The sequence below is a fragment of the Ursus americanus genome, chromosome 15 (genome assembly GCF_024610735.1).
Source record: "Ursus americanus isolate L20-20 chromosome 15, mUrsAme1.1.p, whole genome shotgun sequence".
In the NCBI taxonomy this organism is placed as follows: Eukaryota; Metazoa; Chordata; class Mammalia; order Carnivora; family Ursidae; genus Ursus; species Ursus americanus.
The window spans coordinates 39,002,376-39,025,910 of NC_142141.1; the positions used below are offsets into that span (position 1 = coordinate 39,002,376).

The 23,535-nt window shown below is 41.1% G+C and overlaps 1 protein-coding gene and 1 pseudogene across 1 annotated transcript; one reads left to right on the forward strand and one right to left on the reverse strand.

Moving 5' to 3' along the window:
* The first annotated feature begins 678 nt into the window (after positions 1-678).
* Positions 679-18,440, forward strand: AMACR (alpha-methylacyl-CoA racemase). The gene is made up of 5 exons (XM_045787204.2): positions 679-1,038; positions 3,323-3,466; positions 4,579-4,739; positions 8,993-9,179; positions 17,466-18,440. Exons 1-5 carry the CDS (start codon positions 792-794, stop codon positions 17,870-17,872), a joined length of 1,146 nt encoding a protein of 381 aa, XP_045643160.2. The 5' UTR covers positions 679-791; the 3' UTR covers positions 17,873-18,440.
* LOC123785392 (protein SET-like) lies at positions 11,265-12,286 on the reverse strand (annotated as a pseudogene).
* Positions 18,441-23,535: the final 5,095 nt, after the last annotated feature.

Consider the following 23,535-nt stretch of genomic DNA (forward strand, 5'->3'; position numbering starts at 1 on the left):
ATGTGTGCTGTTTATTTTTTTTAGAAACAGTAGTCTGGAAGCAAATATGAAAAAATATTCTGTCAATCTGGATGTCTTCTTTATCATTCTATGCAGTTTTCACTTTAAGTTTTTAAAAATGAAAATAAAACAAAAGAAGGGAGTAAGGCAGCTTATGTCTGAACAAAAGTAGGAACATGGGCTAGAGAGGGACAAGGAGGTGTGACAATAACTAAACAAGGAGGCCATTAGACTGACGTGGTTCTAATGACCTGGCAGCCTACTAAACAAACCAAAATCTAACCCTGTAAATGCCTCTAAGTTATGAAATTGAAACCTAAGAACAACCCATCACAAACAGCCAAGTAGACTAATCTATAGCTAATCAATCATTTATTTGCTTTTCTCTTATAAAAGCCTCTCCCCAGCTCCTGTTGGTAGAATGCTCCTAACTACTTCCTTTTTGGTGATGCTTTATTAGAATAGATCTTTTGCTCAAAAAAAAGACCCCAACCAACCAACCAACCAACCAAACAAACAAAAAACCCTTAAAATTTGTAACAAGCCTCAGTTTAACAGAGGATTATGCAGATAGCAAGGCAAAGAAAACCTGTCTGAGTCAAATGCCAAAAAAAGGGAAATCACCCTTAAGACTCGGCCAGGAGGCGGGGCCGGAATCCGCCCAATGCGCAGACTCCGGGACAGCGCCCCGCGCAAGCGCGGGGGGCACGGACCGCCAGGAGGTCAAGCGTCCCTGGCGGTCCGGGCTTTATCTAGGCTGGCGCACTTGTTCGCTTGGACACGCGGGAGCCATGGCGCTGCGCGGTATCTCGGTGCTAGAGCTGGCCGGCCTGGGCCCGGGCCCGTACTGCGGTATGGTCCTGGCGGACTTCGGGGCGCACGTGGTGCGTGTGGACCGACTGGGCGACCGCCGGGACTTGGGCGTCTTGGCCCGGGGCAAGCGCTCGCTGGCGGTGGACCTGAAGCACCCGCAGGGGGCGGCTGTGCTGCGGCGCCTGTGCGCCCGTACGGATGTGGTGCTGGAGCCCTTCCGCCCCGGTGAGCCCCCTGCGCCCCCGCAGCGCCGCTAGGGGACCAGACGCTGGATGGACCCGGCAGAAGGGAGGGGCGGGGCCGTTTGACAAGCTGCGCCCTCTACGCCCGTGCTACACCCTTTCCTCGCTGTCTTTCTAGATTTTTCTGTCGCGTTTGCTGTCGTTCACTTTTCGCCCCTTCCGTATTTGGAATCCTAGATGCTGCTGTTGCCTTTGTTCTCCTCATACCCATTCCCGGCTCCTTCCCAGATTCCTCGTTTTTTAATCGCCTCTTTGTATTTGCGTTCTTAAATCTTTGAGAGTCGCGAATCCTATGAGAATATGACGAAAGCCATAGGTTCCCTCCCTGGAAAACTGCATATAGGTGCATAATCATTTTTCTACAGTTTTGGGAGTTGCTGTACCCTCTAAAAGCCATCCACTGACCCAGGCTAACACTCTGTCTTAAGTCTTGTTGTTCCCCAAGTTCCAGCTTCAGATAATTTAGTTTACCCTCTGCCTCCTGGAGCCCCCTTACTGTTCCAATTGTTTTCACCTTTTTTTTTTTTTAAGATTTTATTTATTTATTTATTTGACAGAGAGAGAGAGACAACCAGCGAGAGAGGGAACACAAGCAGGGGGAGTGGGAGAGGAAGAAGCAGGCTCCCAGTGGAGCATGGATCCTGATGCGGGGCTCGATCCCAAAACGCCGGGATCACGCCCTGAGCCAAAGGCAGAAGCTTAACAGCTGAGCCACCCAGGCGCTCCTGTTTTCTCCTTTTGAAGACAGATGATGACCAAATCTATAACTGCACTCCGCTCTCCTAGAGCCACAGACGGCCGGAATACACAAGTCCTGTACCTCTCTTAACTGGCTGTCTCCCAGGCATGGCAACTTCCACAAATCCCAAAACAAGCCCATTATCTTACCTCCTAAAATAGCATCTCCTCCTTCTATATTATTTATCTCAGTAAATGGAACCAATGCCCACCCAGCTGCCTGAATCAGAAGGCTACAGTCCATCTGTGACTCCAAATATTCTTCACTTCATTTGCTTTTAGTTATCAGGAATCCAGACATTCTTTCTCCTTTCTCTCACTCAGGCTTTTCATACTTGCTGTAGCTTCATTCACATTGTTGTAACAGCCTTTTTAAAGCTGATGTTTGGGTCTACACCACTTGAATCCATTCTCAGACAGCTGCCAGGGTAATCTCGCTCAAGTACTAAACCAAAGTTGGGCCTGATATATAGCAGGAAGTCAGTAAATGTTTGGTGAATGAATTGAATGTCTGTGGGGCACCAGACATAGTAAATGTGTTAACTCATTTATCCTCACAGCAGATTGGAGGATTATAATAATTTAATAATTAGGATTATATCATAATTTAATAATGCCCTGTTTAAAGATGGAGGCTCACCATGATTGACTCCAGCGTCTTGCAACTAGGAGGAAAATAGAGCCGTTAATACAGACATAGCTGCTGGGTGGAAGGATTGTGGCTGGTGTTTTTAAGCAGAGGACTAGAATTTTTTTTTAATGTAATTTACATAGTTTTAGGAAGACAAAGACCACAAAATTATTATATAATCTTTATTATTTTTAATCCCAGGAGATTTAAAGTACCAGTTGTCTGAATTTTGTGCAACGCATATGGTGGTTACCGATAAGCTCTTAGATGCTATTTTAGCATATCTTCCCATGGATATTTGCTGAGCCTTCTGTGAAGATACCCTTGCTGGCGAGGCACTTTAGAGGCCCGAGGAAACAGATCAGGCATGAATCCTACCAGAGGATTCTAAGCTGAAAGGGACGGTGGTGGCATATCTACACATGAGCACAGCATGGGGTGGAAGGTGGTGGGCAATGATGCAGGCACAGAAGAAGAAAAGAGCCTAAAAGGAATAGCCATTTTCAACAGTGTATTTTTGACCAAATAAAGCCCCAGGGTAACTGTTCCAAGAGAACAAACCATTTCTAATAAATGACTAAGGAGAGGATTTGGGGAACTATAAAGGTACTGAGTCAAGGAATGAAAGGTGCACTATGGGGATTGAAAGAACTTGAATATGCCTGAAGGGAAATAAGGAAGGGCTGGAAGGAAATAGTGTTCTGGGGCAGAAGTCACACATTCCAGAAATGGTGGCCTCACTCATTGTGCCCTTATTGGAAACATGCTAAAATCCACAACAAACATTATTAGTGTAACTTGCAAGGGTGCCATTTTATGTTTGCCCCAGAGACAGGATTATACCCATCCTCAGTTCATCCCTCTTTAAGAAAAAAATCACTGTTACTCTTCTCTTCAGGTGTCATGGAAAAACTCCAGCTAGGCCCAGAGATTCTGCAGAAGGAGAATCCAAAGCTTATCTATGCCAGGTTGAGTGGATTTGGCCAGTCTGGAAGATTCTCTAGAGTAGCAGGCCATGACATCAACTATTTGGCTTTGTCAGGTATGTCGACAGAATAATTTCTCTATACTTTTTATTTTGTTCCCAGTCAAGATGGATGGTTACAGTAATTACAAAGAATTTTAAAGGTGCAGATTTAAGTATTTACCAGAATCAATAAGGGGACCATGGTCGTTCAAAAAGTTTGGGTTTGTCTGGCGCCTGGATGGCTCAGGTAGTGGAGCATGCAACTCCTGATCGCAGGGTTGTGAGTTCAAGCCCCACTTTGTGCATGGAGCCTAGTTAAAATTAAAAAAGGGGGGTGAGCTTAGTTTGTCTTGGAACAGTTATTCTCAACCCTTTTCCCCTTGTCTTCACACATTTGAGGGATAATGGACTCTCACTAGTAACATTGACTTACTACATTTGTATAATCAATTCACAGGCAAGCCCCTGCCGGGAAGTAAGAGACCTGATTGTCTATAGTTTGAAAATGCTAATTTAGTTTGATCCTGACTCCCCTCTCCTTCCAACTTCATTGAGAATCATTGCCTGAGTCACCATTTTAGACTTCTCTGAATTTTCAGGTCATAGTATCACTTTATTAGAATTTTTGCCTATGAGAACATGTCTTAGAATGACCCAATCCTAGGATCCTAAGAAAGTGCGTGTGTTTTTGAGTAAAGAAAGTCTCAAATTTCCTGTGAGTACAAATTTAAAGGTTGAGGAAAAGAGTGAGGATGGAATTGTTTTCTCCAGCTATTTTAAAATGTAGTCACTTTTATTTTTCTTGTGTTTATTTTCTTGCATCTCTTTCTAGTAAGAATGGCAGTGGATTATACAGTTGTTAAGCCATAAACTAAATTGATAACAATAATTTTTTCCCTGAAATTCAGTGAGTAAACACTTAGAAATAAAATTCTGAAAGCCTTAGTTGGAATAAAGTTTTAGAGAAGAAAAAAAAAACTAAAAAAAACCCAAGGAGACTTGTTGGCGGAAAAGCCTGTTTTTGAATATGCCGACTAGGTTTAGATTTGGGAAAGCATTATGTACTAGTATTCACTATGTCAGCCACTAGAGAGAGAGTGGTTATTCCTCTTAAGGTGTTCATGTATTTATTTAAAAGAGACATTAAATTTACAGGTACTGTTCCCTGATGTTTTTTAATGATGTAGGTGTTCTGTCGAAAATTGGCAGAAATGGTGAGAATCCATTTCCGCCGCTGAATCTCCTGGCTGACTTCGGCGGTGGTGGCCTCATGTGCACACTGGGCATCTTGATGGCTCTGTTTGAACGCACACGCTCTGGCAAAGGTCAGGTCATCGATGCAAACATGGTAAGTGTTCATTAGGGAAGTGATGGGCCTCCCAATTGTTCCTAAGTATGATAGGCCGCTGCCTCAGATTCTTTTCTGAACAAGACAAGAGATAAATGAGATTTGAAGTTGGAACCCAAATTACCAAGAATATCCTTTTCTTTAAAATAGCTTCACATCCTTTACATGTGTTGGAATGTCATCGTTGATATCTGTTTGTGGAATCAATTTTCTAAACTTGTCATAACTCACCTGATTCCCGTGTTGGTTTCAGCAATTTTCCCCACTCTATTTCTTGTGCTTAGAATACATTTTTCAAGCAATCCTCATTTAAAACTGCACTCAGAAAATCTCCCTTAGCAGATAGAGAAGATTCTTCAGGGTGCTAAAGTAAAATGGACCAGTCTCGACCTTCCTTCTACATTTTCCGGGGAGACTCCAACATTGCGAGGCTTTGGTGGTTTTCACTGCCATGCCTTGAGCACGGGCCTTGTGTTCTGCACGTTCCCTGTGCAGTTTCTCCTGATCCTCCAAACAGCAGTTTCACTTGAAGTACGTTATTTTAAAGAGGAGGGAACCGAAGCATGGAAATTGGCCCAAGTTCTCACAGCCCCTTGGAGGGAGCCCAGTCCAGCACCACTGCAGGTTTGCATTGGGCAGGTCTTGGGAGGGCAAACGGAGATAGATTGAAGAAGACAAGACTGGGGGCAGACAGTGACTGGCTTTTTGCCGGGAGAGAAGCACAAGCACTAAAGCTGTTGGTGATAGAATGGGTCTGGGTTTAAGGGATGTTTATATTTGAGATGTAAAATTGCCAGGATTTGGTAGTGAGGGGAGAGAGAGGAGTCAAGGCTGACTCCCCTGTTTCTTTTCTTTCTTTTTTTTTTTTTTTTAAGATTTATTTATTTAGAGCGTGCATACGCATTTGAGTGAGCAGAGGGGCAGAGGGAGAGGGAGAGAGAGAATCCTCAAGCAGATTCCCCGCTGAGCGGGAAGCCCCGTGTGGGGCTCGATCCCAGAACCCTGAGATCATGACCTGAGCTGAAATCAAGTGTTGGCCACTTAACCGACTGAGGCCCCTAGGTGCCCTTATGCCCCTGTTTCTGGCGTGGGTGACCTGGTGGATGGCGGCGCTGGCACCACGGGGGAGGACTGCCGGTGGGAGAGGCAGGGGAAGTTAGTGGGTCAGAGCACAGACTCTGGCAGCCTACTTCCTCCACCACAGCTCGGCCACCGACTAGTTCTGTGATCTAAGGAACCTCCCTGTGCCTCAGCGGCTTCTTTGTAAAATGCAGATAACAATGGTACCTACCCTCAGCGCATCGTTAGAGAACTGAACGAGTGTCCCCGTTGTTCAGGGTCTAAACAGTACCTGGCATGGAGGAGGTGCTCTGCAAGGCACTTGGTATTATTGTTATTATGAAAGGAATTCAGTGTGGGTCGTTTCAAGTTTGAAGTCTCTCTCAGATATCCAGATGGAATGAATACTCAAAGTTAGAGACTAGAAACAGTTTTAGAGTTATAGGGGAGCCACCTGAGACTGTGTGGTCCTCTAGGGAAGTGGACAGAGCACTGTGTTTGAAGAGTGGACAGAAGAGAAGAAACATGGGCTAAGGAGAGCAAAGTGAGAACCGCAGAGTGTTTCTGTGAAAACGAAGGAAAGAGAAAGTGCTAAAAAAAAAAAAAAAAAAAAAAAAAAAGGAATGGTCAGAGGGTCAGATGTTGGTGGAGACGCAAGAGTTTAGATCTGAACAGTGTAAATTGGATTTGCCATTGGTGACCTTTTGCAAAAGCCATTTCCAGGATCCTCATCTTGGGGCCTTGGCTTGTGCCACCTTCTCACAGGCTAACTAACCCCTGTGCTATTTCTGTGCCATCTGATCCTCTTACCAGGGGACAGTCACACTGTCCTTTGTGTCCGTCTCTGGAGTGATTTCAGTAGGCGTGGCGTGTGATCGGCCTTTCCATCTCCGGCCCCTGGCCCAGTCCCCACACACTAGCAGCAGCACCCGCTGTATGCTTAGCACAGGCCGAGTGCAGGCGTATGTCTTCGCTCTGACCCACATGGCTCCCTGAAGGAAGCATGCTCACTCTCTTTTGGCATTTGAAGACTTCCAGACTTGGAGAGGTTAACCGCCTTCCAGAGCAGGTGGCTGGAGAGGGTCAGAAGCACGGCACCCAGGCAGTTTAAGACGTATCCCTGGGCACGAACACTCACGCTTTCTGTCACTGCCCTCCATGGACGTGGTCCCTCTGGTCCAAAAGGAAGGAGCTAAGAACAAACATGAGACCTTGGGAGTTTTCAGGAGAATATAAAGTTAAATACTTATTTAATAAAAATTTTAATAATTTACTAATAATGTGTAATTGCTTATTTCTAGTCAAATATAAATAAAAGATAATTGCTGCTTTCATTAGACTGTGTCTAATCAGAATTACATGATGATTAGGAAGGTAGTAGGTTGTTAGTATATGTGGATATGCAAACTTGATTCGGGGTTCATGATTGCATTAATGAGTGTTGGCTAATAACTCAAGGCCTAATGGATCAGTAAAGCACAGTGTTCATTACTTTCCCATCTCTGGGAACCCTTGTGATACAAATAGTTGTAGAAGCTGATGAGTGAGTGCAGATATCTTATTGTTCTAGGCCGTTGTTTTCAAATGTTTTTAGCGGCAGAATCCTCGATTCAGGCTAGTCCCGGAGTCGTCTCCTTGGAAACTGTCAAGTGAAGAAAACTGTGGAACATGATGTCTGTTTTCCCATGTTTGCCCCTGATCTGGGGACGTGCACCGGACCTGGGCCGAGGTGGCTGGGCGCTGGCATAGACTGTGGTCCCACGTGATGAGAGCAGTAAAAAGGTTGGGAAAGTGAGGCTGCAGTTTCCCTGTGTCAAAGGGCTGTTGTCCGTGGCAGCCACTCAGTGTGTGTGTGAAGGGCAAGAGAAGCCAATGTGTGGGTAGCGTGAGGAGGTGAGGGTTGTACCTGCTCTTTCTGCCCTGTATTTTCCACCCAGATAAAGATAGGGTTAAATTAGAGCCTTTCTGTGTCCTGAAGGGGCCGAACTGGATCCATAACTCTGTTAGTGCATCTTTTTTCAAGAGACTCAGCAGTCTATCTAGTGTATAAAGGAGATTTTAGGTATATATGTATATACGCGTGCGTGTGTGTATGTATCATTATATGTGGCGTATCGTTCAATGTGTGTGTGTGTGTGTGTGTGTATAGATATGGGGACTGTCTAAAATCTGTGTAACCTGGTTTCAAAAGGAGCACCTCCTTAGGCCACTTACACAAAATATACATACTATTTGGTACGTCAAATGTCAGAGCCATAAATTTAATTGTGCATGAGATTTCAAGCTAAAAGGGAAAATTGGGATGTATCCAAAGATACAGTTCACATTTTTTTTCACAGCCAGTGACTGTGAGAAATTCCATAGGCCCATCGGATTCCAACTCTTTGAGACAAGGATGCTTTGATGGCCTTCTCCCCAGGGGCCTAGAATCATTAGGATCATAAAGCCATAGATAGGGAAGTAGTCTCTGGATAGCCCGGTGCATCTAGCCTGTAACAATTATACCCAATGAATCCATTCCTGTTACTTCAGGACTCAGTGGGAGGTTGGCTTTCTCAAACTAATTTGTCTGGACTCAGAAAACCCATATATCTGCCACTCATCTTGTTACGTTTATTTTGTAACTTTCTAGTGATTGTTAAAATGTATTAAATACTCAAATATAGTTTTCTTGGGCTTGGAGTTAAGCTAGAATAAGCTACATTTAACTGTAATATGATTTACTTTTATGATGTGATATGCTTCACATACCTTCATGTATGTGCTTATAGGTATTGAGATCAGAAGATAGATTTTTAAAAACCTCTTTGCTTTATTTTTAACTTTTTATCCTGATAGTTTTAAACATATATAATTATAGAGAGGATATATAATGAACTTCCATTTGCCCTCACTTGGCTTCAAAAATGATCAACATTTGGCAGTTTTATTTGAAAGGGAGAACAACAGTAGTTCCTTCTAAGTCTTTTCTGAAAAATATCCTCTGACCTGAATAGTGGAGAAACCCTGTATCATAAACTTGTTCTAACACACTTTCTTGAAATATCAAAGAAGTTGTGTGATTAGATACAATCTTCCTATACTCTAAGAAACATTTTTATACCAATGTTTAAAAAAAAATCTAAGTGGAAATTAATCATGCTTTTATAGTTTAAATATCTGGATTCATACTATATCCTGTTTCTTCTTCAAAGGTGGAAGGAACAGCATACCTGAGTTCTTTTCTGTGGAAAACTCAACAAATAGGACTGTGGGATCAGCCTCGAGGACAGAACTTACTAGATGGCGGAGCACCTTTCTACACAACTTACAAGACGGCAGATGGGGGGTTCATGGCTGTTGGAGCATTAGAGCCCCAGTTCTACAAGCTGCTGATTGAAGGTAAGTAACTTTCATGTGCCTCCCCCATCTCCCCTTTTCTTGTGGGTGTTCTTTAATCTCTACTTTGGAGGCTTTTGAAATCCATTATGTCTTTTATTATGTGTCTACCTCATAATTAACCTAATTATAGCCATCATATTGTGGGGCATTTCCCTTATGTTTTAAATTGACAGTTAATTTGACAAGTCTATAAAATAGCCCAGAGTTTTAAAAAATAATCCATTTTGTGGAAGGTCAATTTTTTACCACATTTCATACTCAGTAGTGTTGGGTATTTATATTGCCCTTGTGTGCCCACATCTTATTCTTCCTTTGAAATGACCTGCTGGTTCTACCAGTTCTTATTCCTTGATAGATGTCACCTATAATCCTTCCCAGTGTCAGGGGTCACCAGAATACAAAGTGACTTTGGTGAATAAGATTTTGTTGGAATATGTTATCACTTGATGTTTCTGCAGTTTACCCGTCTTGCAGATCCTTGTCTTATTTGCACATGGCCACAAGTTAGCGGGAGTATTTGGGATCTTTTCTTCCCTAATTAAATAATTGGACTAATGTTATTTTGTTCCTGTAAAATGTTTGAATTTAAAGTTTACTTTACAGATACCTGAGTATCTAAGAAGTTTTAGAATATATAATGTAGCGGTGTGACAAGTTGGTCATGGTGCCTCTATCTTTTCAACTTGAAGTTTGGAGTTCTGTTGTTATATTTGGTAGCTTTTCAGATGCAATATACTACTTAAACTTATTTGCATGTAGCTGAAATTGTCTTTTGCAAGCATCAGAAAGCATTTTATGATCAACAATATTAACTTCACTAACTTAAATATAGTTGGAGAAACATAGAACAGAATGGTTTCTCTAGATAATAAAGGCCTTTCTGTTCAGAAATTAAAACAAAGGGGGCGCCTGGGTAGCGCAGTCGTTAAAGCGTCTGCCTTCGGCTCAGGGCGTGATCCCGGCGTACTGGGATCGAGTCCCACATCAGGCTCCTCTGCTATGAGCCTGCTTCTTCCTCTCCCACTCCCCCTGCTGTGTTCCCTCTCTCACTGGCTGTCTCTCTGTCACATAAATAAATAAATAAAATCTTAAAAAAAAAAAAAAAAGAAATTAAAACAAAGAATGGAAGGTCTTAATTCAAAATTAAGGCCAGAGCAATGCTGCGTGAGGGGCTGACTGGTAGGGGCGACACTCCGACAGGGCCTCGCGAGGCAGCAGGGATATAGCACAGCGGAGTCTGCACCTACGTAAACCTTGTATATTTATGCATTGTCTATTAAATATAATAATAAATATAATAATAAAATTTAAATATAATAAAAACGACTAAACTTCATCATCATTCACTGGCAGTTCTAAATGACAATGATAAAATATACTCATTGAAACAAATTTTGTTAGTTTGAGTTCTAAACAATTTTTACAGCTGCTGTTCAGTTCTAATAACAGGTAAGCTTATTAGCACATTTTTATTACTTGTCCTTTAGAAAATATTGCATAGGAGTTATTCAGAGAACTCCCAATTTTATAGTCTCACTCCAGTGTTTTCTTTTAAAATTTTTATAGTTCAGCACTCACAGTTAGGTCTCTGTTACGTTATGGGTTAATTTTTGTCCATGGGGTGAGCTGAGGTCCAACTTCATTGTTGTGCGTATGGCTCTCCAGTTTTCCCAGCGCTATTTGTCAACAGGACTATTCTTTCTCCATTGAATGGTTTTGGCATCCTTGTTGAAAATCAGTTGACCATAAGTGTAAGGGTATATTTTTGGATTCTCAGTTCTGTTCCACTGATGTACATGTCTGTCCTCATGTTAGCACCACACTGTAGACCATTGTAGCTTTGTGGTAAGTTTGAAATTGGAAAGTCTTAGTCTTTCAGTTTTATGCTTTTTCAAGATTGTTTTGGCTATTCAGGGTCCCAATATACAGAGAAACGAGAAAAAATAAAAGCTGGAATTCTAGGCACTATCACACAAGGGCCTGGCACCCTCCAGCTTCCAGTAGAGCTAAGGGAGCTGGTTTTTATTTTTTCCCACAGACCACAGTGGTGTTAATTCCATCACGTTTTTTTTTGAGACAGGAAGGGATAAAAATAAATTTGGAACAGAAAGGGGTAGACATTCTTTTCCCAAAGTATTCTGCTCAAGGTATTTTCCCCCCAAATAAGTTGAGTACCATGGTATGCAGGGGAAAAAAAGAGACTCCAAAAAAACAAGGCAAATGAGCACAAGAGCAGGGGGAGAATAAAAAAGAAGGCAACTTGCTCCCAGGGACTGGAGAGAATTGAAAAAGGAAGGTTAGAATCCATCAGTGTCCCATTAGTCATCTTCTGCTTCACCCTCCTCTCCTTCCTCCCCCTCATCACTTGCATCTTCTTCACCTTCATCCTCATCTCCTTCTTAATCAGTATCTTCCATTCCTTCTTCTTCATCGTCATCATCACCCTCTCCTTGCCTTTCTTCATCATCTGTATCAGGAACCAAGTAGTACTGTAGTGGATTTGGCCAAATATCATCTTTGATGACCTCTGTGGACTCATCTGCACCTGCATCGGAATGGTCAGTAGACCAGGTGAAGAAGTTCTCTGCTTCCTCGTGCTGTCTCTTCCTGCTGGCTTTATTCTGTGTTTGACTTGAACGTTCATCAGATCCTTTCCAGATTTCCGCTTGATTTCAGTGGACTTGGAAGGTGGATCACTACTGTCATTCAGATGAAATTCCTTGAAGAGAACTTTATTTCAGAGTAAGGATTTGCATCAAAATAATATTCTGTTCTGTAACCTGATTTAATATCTTTAAATTCTTCCACTTTAGCTCTTGTCAGATAATTCAGCAGCTCTTCTTCCTCTTCCCCAAGCGGTGCAGACACTTGTGGATGGTTGACAAATGTCCTTACCTACAAATTGGGGATTTGGGCAGTCAGTTCTGACCTCTGCTGAAGAAATGGTTGGCAGAGTTTGTGATGTTCCTGTTCTACTTTCAAAGTCTCCTCACGGGCATGTTCATTATGTCTGGTTCATCTCGTACTTCACGAACATGTTCTATTGCTTGCTCTTGTTTTTCTCCCTTCAGCAAGTGCTGAGATGTTGACATCTGCTTCTGGCTTGGCGGCAGAAGGCCGTGTCAGTTTCTTTGTTTGAGGCAGGACTGAAGACTGGCATTTGGGGGCCAGGCTGTGAGGAAAGTCCAGGAAACAAGGGCAGAGGCATGTGTGGAAGAACCTCCAGTTACTCCATATGTTGATATTCTTGATGGTGTCCTACAGGTCTCTGAGCTTCTGTTCATTTTTCTTTTCTTTTTTCTTTCTGTTCCTCAGACTGGATAAGCAGTTTTCTTCTCTTTGAGTTCACTGATTCTTTCTCCTGCTAGTTCATGTCTGTTGTTGAGTCCCTCTAATGAAGTTTGTATTTGTTATTGTACTTTTCAATTCCAGAATTTTTTTTTTAAGATTTTATTTATTTACTTGTTAGAGAGATCACGAGCAGCGGGGAGGAGTAGAGGGAGAAGCAGACTGTGGGACTCCGTCCCTGGACTCTGGGATCATGACCTAAGCCAAAGGCAGATGCTTAACCAACTGAGCCACCCAGGCGTCCCTAACTCCAGAATTTCTATTTGGTTCCTTTTTCAATAATTTTATGTCTCTTTATTGATATCCTCTTTGATTAGACATCATTCTCAAACTTTCTTTTAATTTTTCAGACATGGTTTCCTTCAGTGCTTTTAATATGTTTTAAATAGCTAGCTGATTTAAAGTCTTTTCCAGTTAAGTCCAGTATTTGGCTTTTTCGGGGATAGTTTCTGTTCATTGCTTTTTGTCTTGTGTATGGGTCATATTTTCCTTCTTCTTTGCATGCCTCACAAATTTAGTTGAAACTTGATATTTTAAATAACATAATGTGGCAACTCTGGAGATCAGGTCTCTCCCTCCCTTCCCCTCTTCCCAGTCCTGGATTTGTCCTTTCCACTATTTGTTTATTTAACGACTTTCCTGGACTAAATCGGTATTCTTTGGTATGTGTAGCAGCTGAAGTTTGTTCAGTTAGCTTGGTGATCAGGTACTGATTGGATAGAGATGTCTTTAAATGCTTTGAACCAATTAATTTCCCATCTTTTTCTGAGGTGCTCTGTGCCTTCACTTCTTGCTTGTGTGGTGACTCAAGGTCAGCCAGAGGTGAAAGATTAGGACCTTCTCAGATCTTTCCTGGGCATACTCACGGTGCTACACATGTGCCTTCTCAATTCTCAGGAATATGATGGAGCATTTCAAAGCTCCCCATGAGCATCCTGTTCCCCACTTTTCTTTGAGTTTATTTGTTAGTTTCTTTTTAGTCCCAACAGGGAATGCCACCTCAGATAGCTATGATATTAAACAGTTGCCACTGATTTTTTTTGACATACGTCAAAAATGTTCCATGAATAAGGCATTGTGAGCTCTAAGTGAGATCAAATGAAGACAAGCCCTGAGAACGGAGCCTTTCAGAGAGCTGCTAGACAAATGGCAGTTCTCTGGGGATGGGATTTTTGGGAAGCTCTCAACTCATTTGCTCCCTACAATGACTGTTATCCTGTTAGTTATTACACCACTATGGCTAGGAGCCTGTTGGTTTTGATGGCTACCCCAGAGCTGGGGAGAGAGGGATGAAATTAGAGAAGGTTGTAACACCACAAGTCTCACTGATCTTATTGAGATGTAGTTGTTTTCCCTGAATAAATGCTCTTTGGATTATTGTAAACTTTTAGTTGATTTCCAGAATTCTGAAAAGGTTCATTCTGACAATTTGTGCCAGGGTTCTTGTTGCTTTTATGCAAGAGCAGGTTTTTGAAGGTTCTGGTTCTGCCATTCCAGAAGATAACTTCCCTTCTTGGTATATCTTGTTGTTATCTTAAAACATACGTGTTTGGCATAATCATTTCTAACATCCATACTCCACCACAATGAATGAGTTTTTCTGGAAATATTGAAAACGAAATGAGATGTTTTTCTAGCTAATTGCTCCACCTCTTCAACTTCTGACCAGACCACCTTCTAGATTTTTCTCTTTCTAAATCAAAGCTCTGTAACCACCCTGATTTTTTTTTATAGCCTCCTCTCTTTGCATCCACAGCCTTTTCTGGTATCTTTAACCTCCTCTCTCCCTTCAAAGTTCACCAGGGATCCTTAGCTGATAGGTGGTTTGTGGTTCAGGCTGGACTTAGCATGTTAAATCAGCTTTGGCTAATCTACACAGTCCATGCCGAAATGCCTCAGCATTTTCTTTCTTTTACAGTATTTATTTACAAAAATAGTACTTTTACTAATCACATATACGTGACTTTTCTCTCAGGCCCAGCTGGACAAACGGCCACATCCATAATGATTTTTTTAGGTAGTATTAATTATATACCTCATTTATTTTACCTTATATTTGAGATTTGCGAGACCATACTTCACCTCTTCAGCATCTGAACATAAATACACAAGGTTTTTGTAAGGTACAGATTCTACCATATCAGGACCCTGCTGCTTTCTGCAGCAAAGAAATCTGAAACCACAGAATTTCATGACATTCTGGGATAACACGACTCTTGTAGTATAATCAGTAAGCAACAGAGAATTTTTTAAAGTTGTTTTAAAATCTCAAAATACTATTAAAAAGAAAGACAACAAGGTTTGCCAAGGTTGTGGGAGAAACTGCAGGTCTGTGCATTACTGGCGGGAATGTAAAATTGTGCAGCTGCTGTGGAAAGCTGTATGGCAGTTCCTTGGAAAATTAAAACAGAATTACTATAAATTTTATGCTATGAAAATTTTTAAAAAAATGAAAAATGTTTCAAAATAATGTATTTCAGAAAAAAGTATAATACAGAATTTGTAAAGTAAGAAGTAAAAATTCTCCCTTGTCCTTCCACTTTGGGAAAGTTTGGGATGTGGCTTTCGTGAACTTTTTCTGTGTACATGTTAACACAATTATTTATTTATAAATTACATTTATAGATAGTATATAATTATGTAAATTTATAGTAAATAACTATCTTTTATTATTCAACAGTATACTAAAGATGTCCTTTCTTGTCAATATCAAAAAAAAATCTTCCTCGTACGTAGTAGCCATGTGATATTCTGTGGTGTGCCTGTACTAAAATGTAACCATTTCTTTATTCAAGTTCGTTTACATTTTTCCATAGTTTTGCATTGTAACAAATACTGTTTGTTATTTATTAATAAACATTAATCTGTGCACATAAAACATTGGATAATTACATGAATTTTTGACTGCTTAATATTTGCCAAATATTGTGTCATAGAGCAGTGAAGTTTTGACACGTACTTAATAAGCATTTTGTATAATTGCCTGTGTGTATGTATATGTGTACATGTATATATAAGGTAGCTTTTTGGAAATTAAGACATACTTTCCCAAGATTTAAATAGTGTCTGAGTCTAAAGACCAGTCCTTGAAATGTTTGACTTAAAATACCAGAAATTTAATATTGGTTATGCTATAGAAACTAGCCACAATCTACAGTTGTACTTATGTGGGGGAGTGGTTTTAGAGTTCCATACAGGAATGTCAAGAGCAGTCCTAAACCATTGGGGGCTAATCCTGTTTCCTTGATCAGGGTCGTGGGCAGGATGGGAAACTGGCTGAGAAAGGATGAGAAGACAGTCGAAGAGCTGGGGTGTCAGAGTTAGGGGTAGGAGCTGGGGTCTTTTGATTTCTAGTATTTTTACAGGATACAAACTGTAACCTGTGAGACCATCGATCTCAAATATAATGTCTTTTACAGAGAGAACATATTTATGAAGCTTTATTTAGTGTTAGGATTCTGATCACATTCTGATTAAAAAAAACTTGTTTAAAAAGCACGCAAATATGTTTCTAGCAGTAGCTATGATCTATATCACTATTTTTGGCTAGCTGGTTATTTGATTTGCAATCACAGAGTTTGAGGCAATTGGGAAAAAGAAAGCTAAGTAAAAGACATCCTTAGAAACTTTTTTTGGGGTAGGTTATAGTGATAAACCTGAAGTTTCGGCTCCGTATTTTTCCTGGTATTTGAATGGGACAAGTGGCTACAGAGAAAGATTTATTTGCGCATCCCACAGGTGTCTTTTCATGACTGTCCGGAACCGTACCAGTTCTCCTTATTTCCTCATGTACCTCAGAAGCCTAAGAATGGCCTGCGGTATTCATGTCTTACCTCTTGAGGGATTTTCCTCTTCAGAGCAGTTTACAGTAGTCATTGTTCTTCTACATGATAGGGAAGGAAAGGGTGATAAAAGTGAGAATTATTAGCTTAACTGGACCATACTTACGCAAAATAACACACATAAGAAGGGCCTTTCATTATTATTCCACTCTCACCATCTACATTTAAAAACCCTCTTCCATGAGGGAGTAATTAGGACATTCACACCAAACCCTAGTAAAGTGGCCTTTTGGGTATAATTTAATCAGCACTGGAGTTCGGGTGTACCTGCAGGGGTAAGTGCTTTAGTCTATAAAGGAGGCACAGATCAGGTCACAGGCCCAGAAGCCATCCTTTCTGGATGCTTTCATCTTTTCTGCACCGTGTATTGAGGGCCCCTTCAAGGTCTCCTCCTTCTTGCTTGACACAAAAGTCTGTGTGCCCCACTCATGGTTTGGCTGGGTGATCACTTTCTGTCGTGTTTGCTGTAGGAACAATTTGTTGCATGTGTCTTTGGGTATCTTACAAATCCTTTGTTTCTAGTTCACAGCAGTGTTCTAAGAGGGTAATGAGTCAGACATCACTGTTCTACTAGAGCTCTTTTATTTGAACAAAATAAAGAGAGGTGAATATTATATATAAAATTGCAATTTTGAATTTAATCATTTATCTTTAGGTTTCTTGCAAAGGGGGATAATCATGTGTAAAGTTGTTTAGATTTTATCTTTTATAGGGCTTGGGTACACTATATAAAATGCAGGGTTATTTGAATTCCGTATGACATATCATAACATCATGAGGAAATTTCTTTTTGAAAACTTACTCAGGGAAAAGATCAATTTCTAGAAACTAGACCTTTACAAATAGACTACTTCTGATGAAATATAAGCGATAAACTCTTGGCAGTGGGAAGTCTGTGTGGAGTCCTGCTACCCGCTTACCTCTAGCCTTTGGCTCCAGTTTCAAGCTGAGTTTGAATTTCTTCTCTTGAGCCAGTTGAGGAACTCTTATAGAACATCCTGTTGGGGACGGTACGGTGAGGTCAAAATGCATTTGCGTTGATTATAATAACTACACCCGGAGCATAAGCACTGAAGAAATTGTGTTTTTATCTCAGGACTCGGGCTAAGGCATGATGAGCTTCCTCCTCAGATGAGCGTGAGTGACTGGCCAGAAATGAAGAAGAGATTCGCAGATGTGTTTGCCAGGAAGACAAAGGCAGAGTGGTGTCAGATCTTCGATGGCACAGATGCATGCGTGACTCCAGTTCTGACATTTGAAGAGGTTGCCCACCATGATCATAACAAAGAACGGGGCTCGTTCATCACTGATGAGCAGGGTGTGAGTCCCCGCCCTGTACCTCTGCTGTCAGACACTCCAGCTATCCCTTCTTCCAAAAGGGACCCTTTTGTAGGAGAACATACTGAAGAGATACTTAGAGAATTTGGCTTCAGCCAGGTAGAGATCGATCAGCTTGCCTCAGATAAAGTTATCAAAAGTCATAAGCCAAGAGCTTATCTCTAAGTTCCAGGCCTCCTAGCTCAAGTGAATTGGAATATTGCATGTTTGGTATAGAATAATACAGAAAATTTTAAGTAGGGAAACATGGAGGAACAGTATCACAGTGGACCAGCTGTTCTGATCAAGAAACAGACTGACGACACAGTAATGATTGAATTCTGTAAATGATTAACATCATGGCTTTTGATTGAGGAATGTTTTTAGTTCACCAATATTAAATTGTGACAAGTTTTTCTGCCTTTCAATTTATTTGATAGAATATATTTTTAAAATTAAAATGTTACTAGGGTTCCTGGGTGGTTCAGTCGGTTAAGCGTCTGCTTTCAGCTCAGGTCATGATCTCAGGGTCCTGGGATCAAGCCCAGCATCAGGCTGTCTCTGCTCAGCAGGGAGTCTGCTTCTCCCTCACCCTCTGTGCGCACATGAGTGCGTGCTCTCTCTCTCGCTCTCTCTTGTTCTCTCTTGCTCTCAAATAAATAAAATCTTTTTAAAAAATTAAAATGTTAATAATATACCTTAAATGAATAAATATGCTTTTTATTAAATAAAGTCTTTTCACCCCTAAAGTTTACTTAAGCTTTTAAGTTTGTGAGAAGCTTTCAAGAAAGCCTTTTATTTATTTATTTATTTTTTTACTGATTACCGTTTATTTGGTCTTAGCCTAGAAATATATATAATCTTGTAGGATCTCTATATACAATTTGTGTATAATAAATATACAGACACATTGACATGTGTGTAATCTAACATACACTAAAATGTATACATATGTTAAATGTACACATGTACATGTAAACATTCAATCTAATATTGCTAAAACTTACACACATTTAATTTGCACACAGGTACTATACAGAGGTATACATTGACATACATATTTATGTATAAACACATACAAACACACACTTTTCACTGCATTTTGATTTTCCCCTCTCCGATGCCCTTTTTTTTTTTTTTAATGTTTTTTTATTATATTATGTTAGTCACCATACTGTACATCCCTGGTTTCTGATGTAAAGTTCGATGAGTCATTAGTTGCGTATAACACCCAGTGCACCATGCAATACGTGCCCTCCTTAATACCCATCACCGGCCTATCCCATTCCCCCACCCCCCTCCCCTCTGAAGCCCTCAGTTTGTTTCTCATAGTCCATAGTCTCTCATGCTTCATTCCCCCTTCTGATTACCCCCCTTTCTTTATCCCTTTCTTCTCCTACCGATCATCCTAGTTCTTATGTTCCATAGATGAGAGAAATCATATGATAATTGTCTAAGAAAGCCCTTTAAATAGCACTTAAAAAGCATTTTGTGGCTCACTGAAATAACTTTGGTTCCACTATTTACCAAAATGAAGTCTGATACAAAAAGTCTGATCCTTTTTATGTAATAAGAAAATCATTCAGCCAGTGTCTTTGAATTGGAATTTTAGAAAATGTTCTCAAGATTTCCTGCAAATAATCCCCACTCTCCATGTAGACCACCATACTGAGAGCCCGGCTTCTCTGTGTGGCTGTCTCTTAGCATCACCCACACACGTCTCTTTCTCAGTAAATTACCATCCATTTGGAAGTCCTTCTAGACTCCTCCTCTTACCAGTCTCCAGCCTCCATTCCCATCATGTCTGCCTCTGCCCCCAGAAGACCCATAGCTTATCCCTCACTTCATTCAGGCCACTGCCCAAATGTCACCTTAGGGAGCGCCCTTTCCTGACCCCTCCCTAGAACGGCAGCCACTACGTCACTTAACTCTCCCCTCGCCCGTTTTGTTTTCCTTCACGTCATGTATCATCACTGACATTATACTGAACAACGCCAGCCTACTTGACCAACTGCCTCTTAACCAAGGCGCACTGGGATGCAAGCTTTATGAAGGACTTTGTGGGTCTTATTCACTGCCAAATCCCCACTTCCAAGAACAGTGCCTGGCCCATGGTGGGAACTTTGTAAATATTTATTCAAGAAGTGAATCTCAGTAGTGAAGTGCTGTCAGTTCCATCTTCATAGTTCCACACCAGTCCCCTCTGCCCAACCCCCTCTGTGCCTTCACTCAGGCCCCCACCACCTCTGCCCTGGCCTAGTGCTCAGCTTGCCTGCCTGACTTTGGACCTTCAATATTGCTGCCTGCCTTTTTTTTGTATCATGTTACTCTACTGGTAATCTTTATCACACCAAACTGGTCTTTTAGTCCTGTAAAATTCTTCAATGGTCCTCTCTTTTTCCTGTATAACAAAATATGAATCCATTTATATAGCGTATCAACCCTTTATTTATAACAAGACCTCTCCCTCGCTGTCTAGTCCCATCCGCACTCCTGCTCCCCAGCACTTTACGTTGGACTGCTTTAAGTTCCTGATTATGCGATGGTCTCTCTTGCTTCCATTCCTGTCTGTGTTCTGTAACATTCAGCAGGACTAACAATACTAGTCCGTTTTGCTCCAGGTTTTTGGTTTAGCAGATTGAGACTTGGCTCAAACACAGCCTTCTTCGTGAAACGTCCCATGTTTCTCAGCCGCAGGGCAGTTGTATACAGTGATTGTGAAATTTGGAGTCAGAAAGGACTTGGGTTCAAATATCACTCAGTCACTCTGGTGTCTAAGACAAGGCCGGGGGTATGCCTGGAACATCCTAGGTGCTCAGTAATTTTTAGTTCTAAGGGGCCCTTCCTATGTTTCCATTGCACTTGGTATGTATCTCCAAGGATAATCATTGCTCTTAATGTAGTTTACATAACTCTTCACGAGGTCGTAAGCTATGAGAGTAGTCACTCTAGCACACAGAAGAATCATCTGGAGGTACTGTTGAAATACAGATTCCTAGGCCCACCCCTAGAGATTCTAATGCAGTATGTCTAGGGCCAGACCCATGACTTTGCATTTTTGCCAAGCTTCCAGGTGATTATCATGCTGCTGGTTCAAAGCCCACACTTTGAGTAGTACTGTCCTAATGGATATGGACCTAGTCTTTTTCCCCTTGCTACTGTCATAACAGGTGCTCAAAAAAAATCTGTTGAAGGGTTGATGAGGGAAAGGATAAAAGCCAGTTGGCAAAAATCTGTAAATAAACAGATGGGCTAGCTCAAAATATTGATTTCTTTTTTTTTTTTTTTTTAGATTTTATTTATTTATTGGACAGAGATAGAGACAGCCAGTGAGAGAGGGAACACAATCAGGGGGAGTGGGAGAGGAAGAAGCAGGCTCATAGCAGAGGAGCCTGATGTGGGGCTCGATCCCATAATGCCGGGATCACGCCCTGAGCTGAAGGCAGATGCTTAACCGCTGTGCCACCCAGGCGCCCCAAAATATTGATTTCTGTGATTAATTGACTTCATATCAAATGTTTGAATGAAAAATTGGTTTTTGTAGGGTATAAACTTTTTGAAGAATAAAAGGTTAATCATAGCTTTTGTTCGTGACCCATACTTTCCTTCTAAAGAGTCACCCCAGACCCTATCTCCCTGCATTCCTGTGGCTCTGCCAGTTTGCCATCCTCTATATGTTCACTTTATCCTCAGCCTGGTAACCAGTTCGGGATCTCATATCCACACACAGGGACATCCAGAAGAAGAGATGGTCTCAGGAACCAGCAGCAAATCTTGTCTTGTGTCTCTTTGGATGGAGTTAAGTCATAGGCCAGTCCTATGCCCAGTCTTTATCAGAGAAGGTAGGGTTGTCCTTAATAAAACGAGCCTGGGGCGCCTAGGTGGCTTAGTCTGCCTTCGGCTCAGGTCATGGTCCTACCAAGCCCAGCGTGGCCTCCCTGCTCAGTGGGAACCCTGCTTCTCTCTCCCACTCCCCCTGCTTGTGTTCCCTCTCTCACTGTGTCTCTCTCTGTCCAATAAATAAATAAAATCTTAAAAAACAAAACAAAACAAAATTAAAATAAAATAAAATAAAATAAAATAAAATAAAATAAAATAAAATAAAATAAAATAAAATAAAACCAGCCTACTCCTGGAGTTCCCCTGGACTCAGCTAGCTGGAAATACATGGGTGTGTGAGGAGGGGGTGGATTCTGGAATCTAATCTCGGTGCCATCAGGATGGAAAGGGTGGAGAATGGAAGTTGGGTAGGCATCCCAAAACACCCATGCCATACAGTATCCCACTCTCTTCAGTAATCATAGGGGTAGGTGGGGGCAGGTTTCTTCATTGTACAGATGAGAACGCAAGGCTCAGATGGTCTTTTTTTGTTTTGTTTTGTTTTTTTATAATAATTTTTTATTATATTATGTGTCACCATACAGTACATCTCTAGTTTTTGATGTAAAGTTCCATGATTCATCACTTGCGTATAACACCCAGTGCACCATGCAATACGTGCCCTCCTTACTACCCATCACCGGCCTATCCCATTCCCCCACCACCGTCCCCTCTGAAGCCCTCAGTTTGTTTCTCAGAGTCCATAGTCTCTCGTGGTTCATTCCCCCTTCTGTTTACCCCCCCTTTCTTCTTCCCTTTCTTCTCCCACCGATCTTCCTACTTCTTATGTTCCATTAATGAGTGAAACCATATGATAATTGTCTTTCTCTGCTTGACTTACAAATCTCCCTTTGTGTCTGTATAATTTTTTCATGGTTCCCCTAGACCAAAAGAAATATCTAACCATTCCATTTATAAATACTTAGGTCCCAATAACTTAAGTATTTATGCACTAACAACTAATTCACTGTTTGAAAAAATATATACACATACGTCGAGAGAAAGCATTTTCATTTTTATTTCGTTTTTAACATGTTTATGGGTCATATATGTGTTGGACACTGTGCAGTTTCTCATGTCTCAAAATCACATTAGGCACCACTACCCCCATTTTCTGTTCCACATTTGTTTTCGTATACTATTGGCTTCACTCAAAGGATTATAGTGAAGTCTGATGTTCAAAGCGTGGACTGTCTCGCTGATAGTTCATGTAGTGTCTGACGGATGTTGAGTTTCACCCTGTTTACAATCTTCAACATTTTAAATATCCTGAGGCACCCTTTGGAGTTCAGTGTGGTGTCCTAGCACATCTTGGCACACAGTTTAAGTGATTTGCCCAGGAAGATACTGCTAAGAAGAGGCAGAACTAGAATTTAAATTTTAATATTCTGACTCCGAGTCTTGCTCTTAAACCATTTTTAGGGCCTTTCCCATAAGATTGTGTTCCTCTTGCCCCAGAGACTTTTCACTTGAACTCGGGGTCCAACAAAGAAAATATGACCCACTCAGAGTCTTTAGAACAGAGGAAATTTATTCTTACACCATACACAAAAACCCAAAATGGATTAAAGACCTACATGTGAAAGCTGAAACCATGAAATTCCTAGGAAAAAACATAGGTAGTAATTTCTCTGACATAAGCTGTAGAAACATTTTTCTAGAAATGTCTCCTATGGCAAGGAAAATAAAAGCAAAATTAAACTATTGGAACTATACCAAAATAAAAAGCTTTTCAACAACAAAGGAAACCATCTACAGAACAAAAGGACAACCAATTGAATGGGAGAAGATATTTGCAAATGATGTATCTGATAAGGGGTTAATATCCAAAATAAGTAAAGAATTTATAAAACTCAACACCAAAAAAACCCAAATAATCCAAATAAAAATGGGCAGAGGACCTGAATAGACATTTTTCCAAAGAAGACATACAGATGGCCAACAGACACATGGAAAGATCCTGAACATCA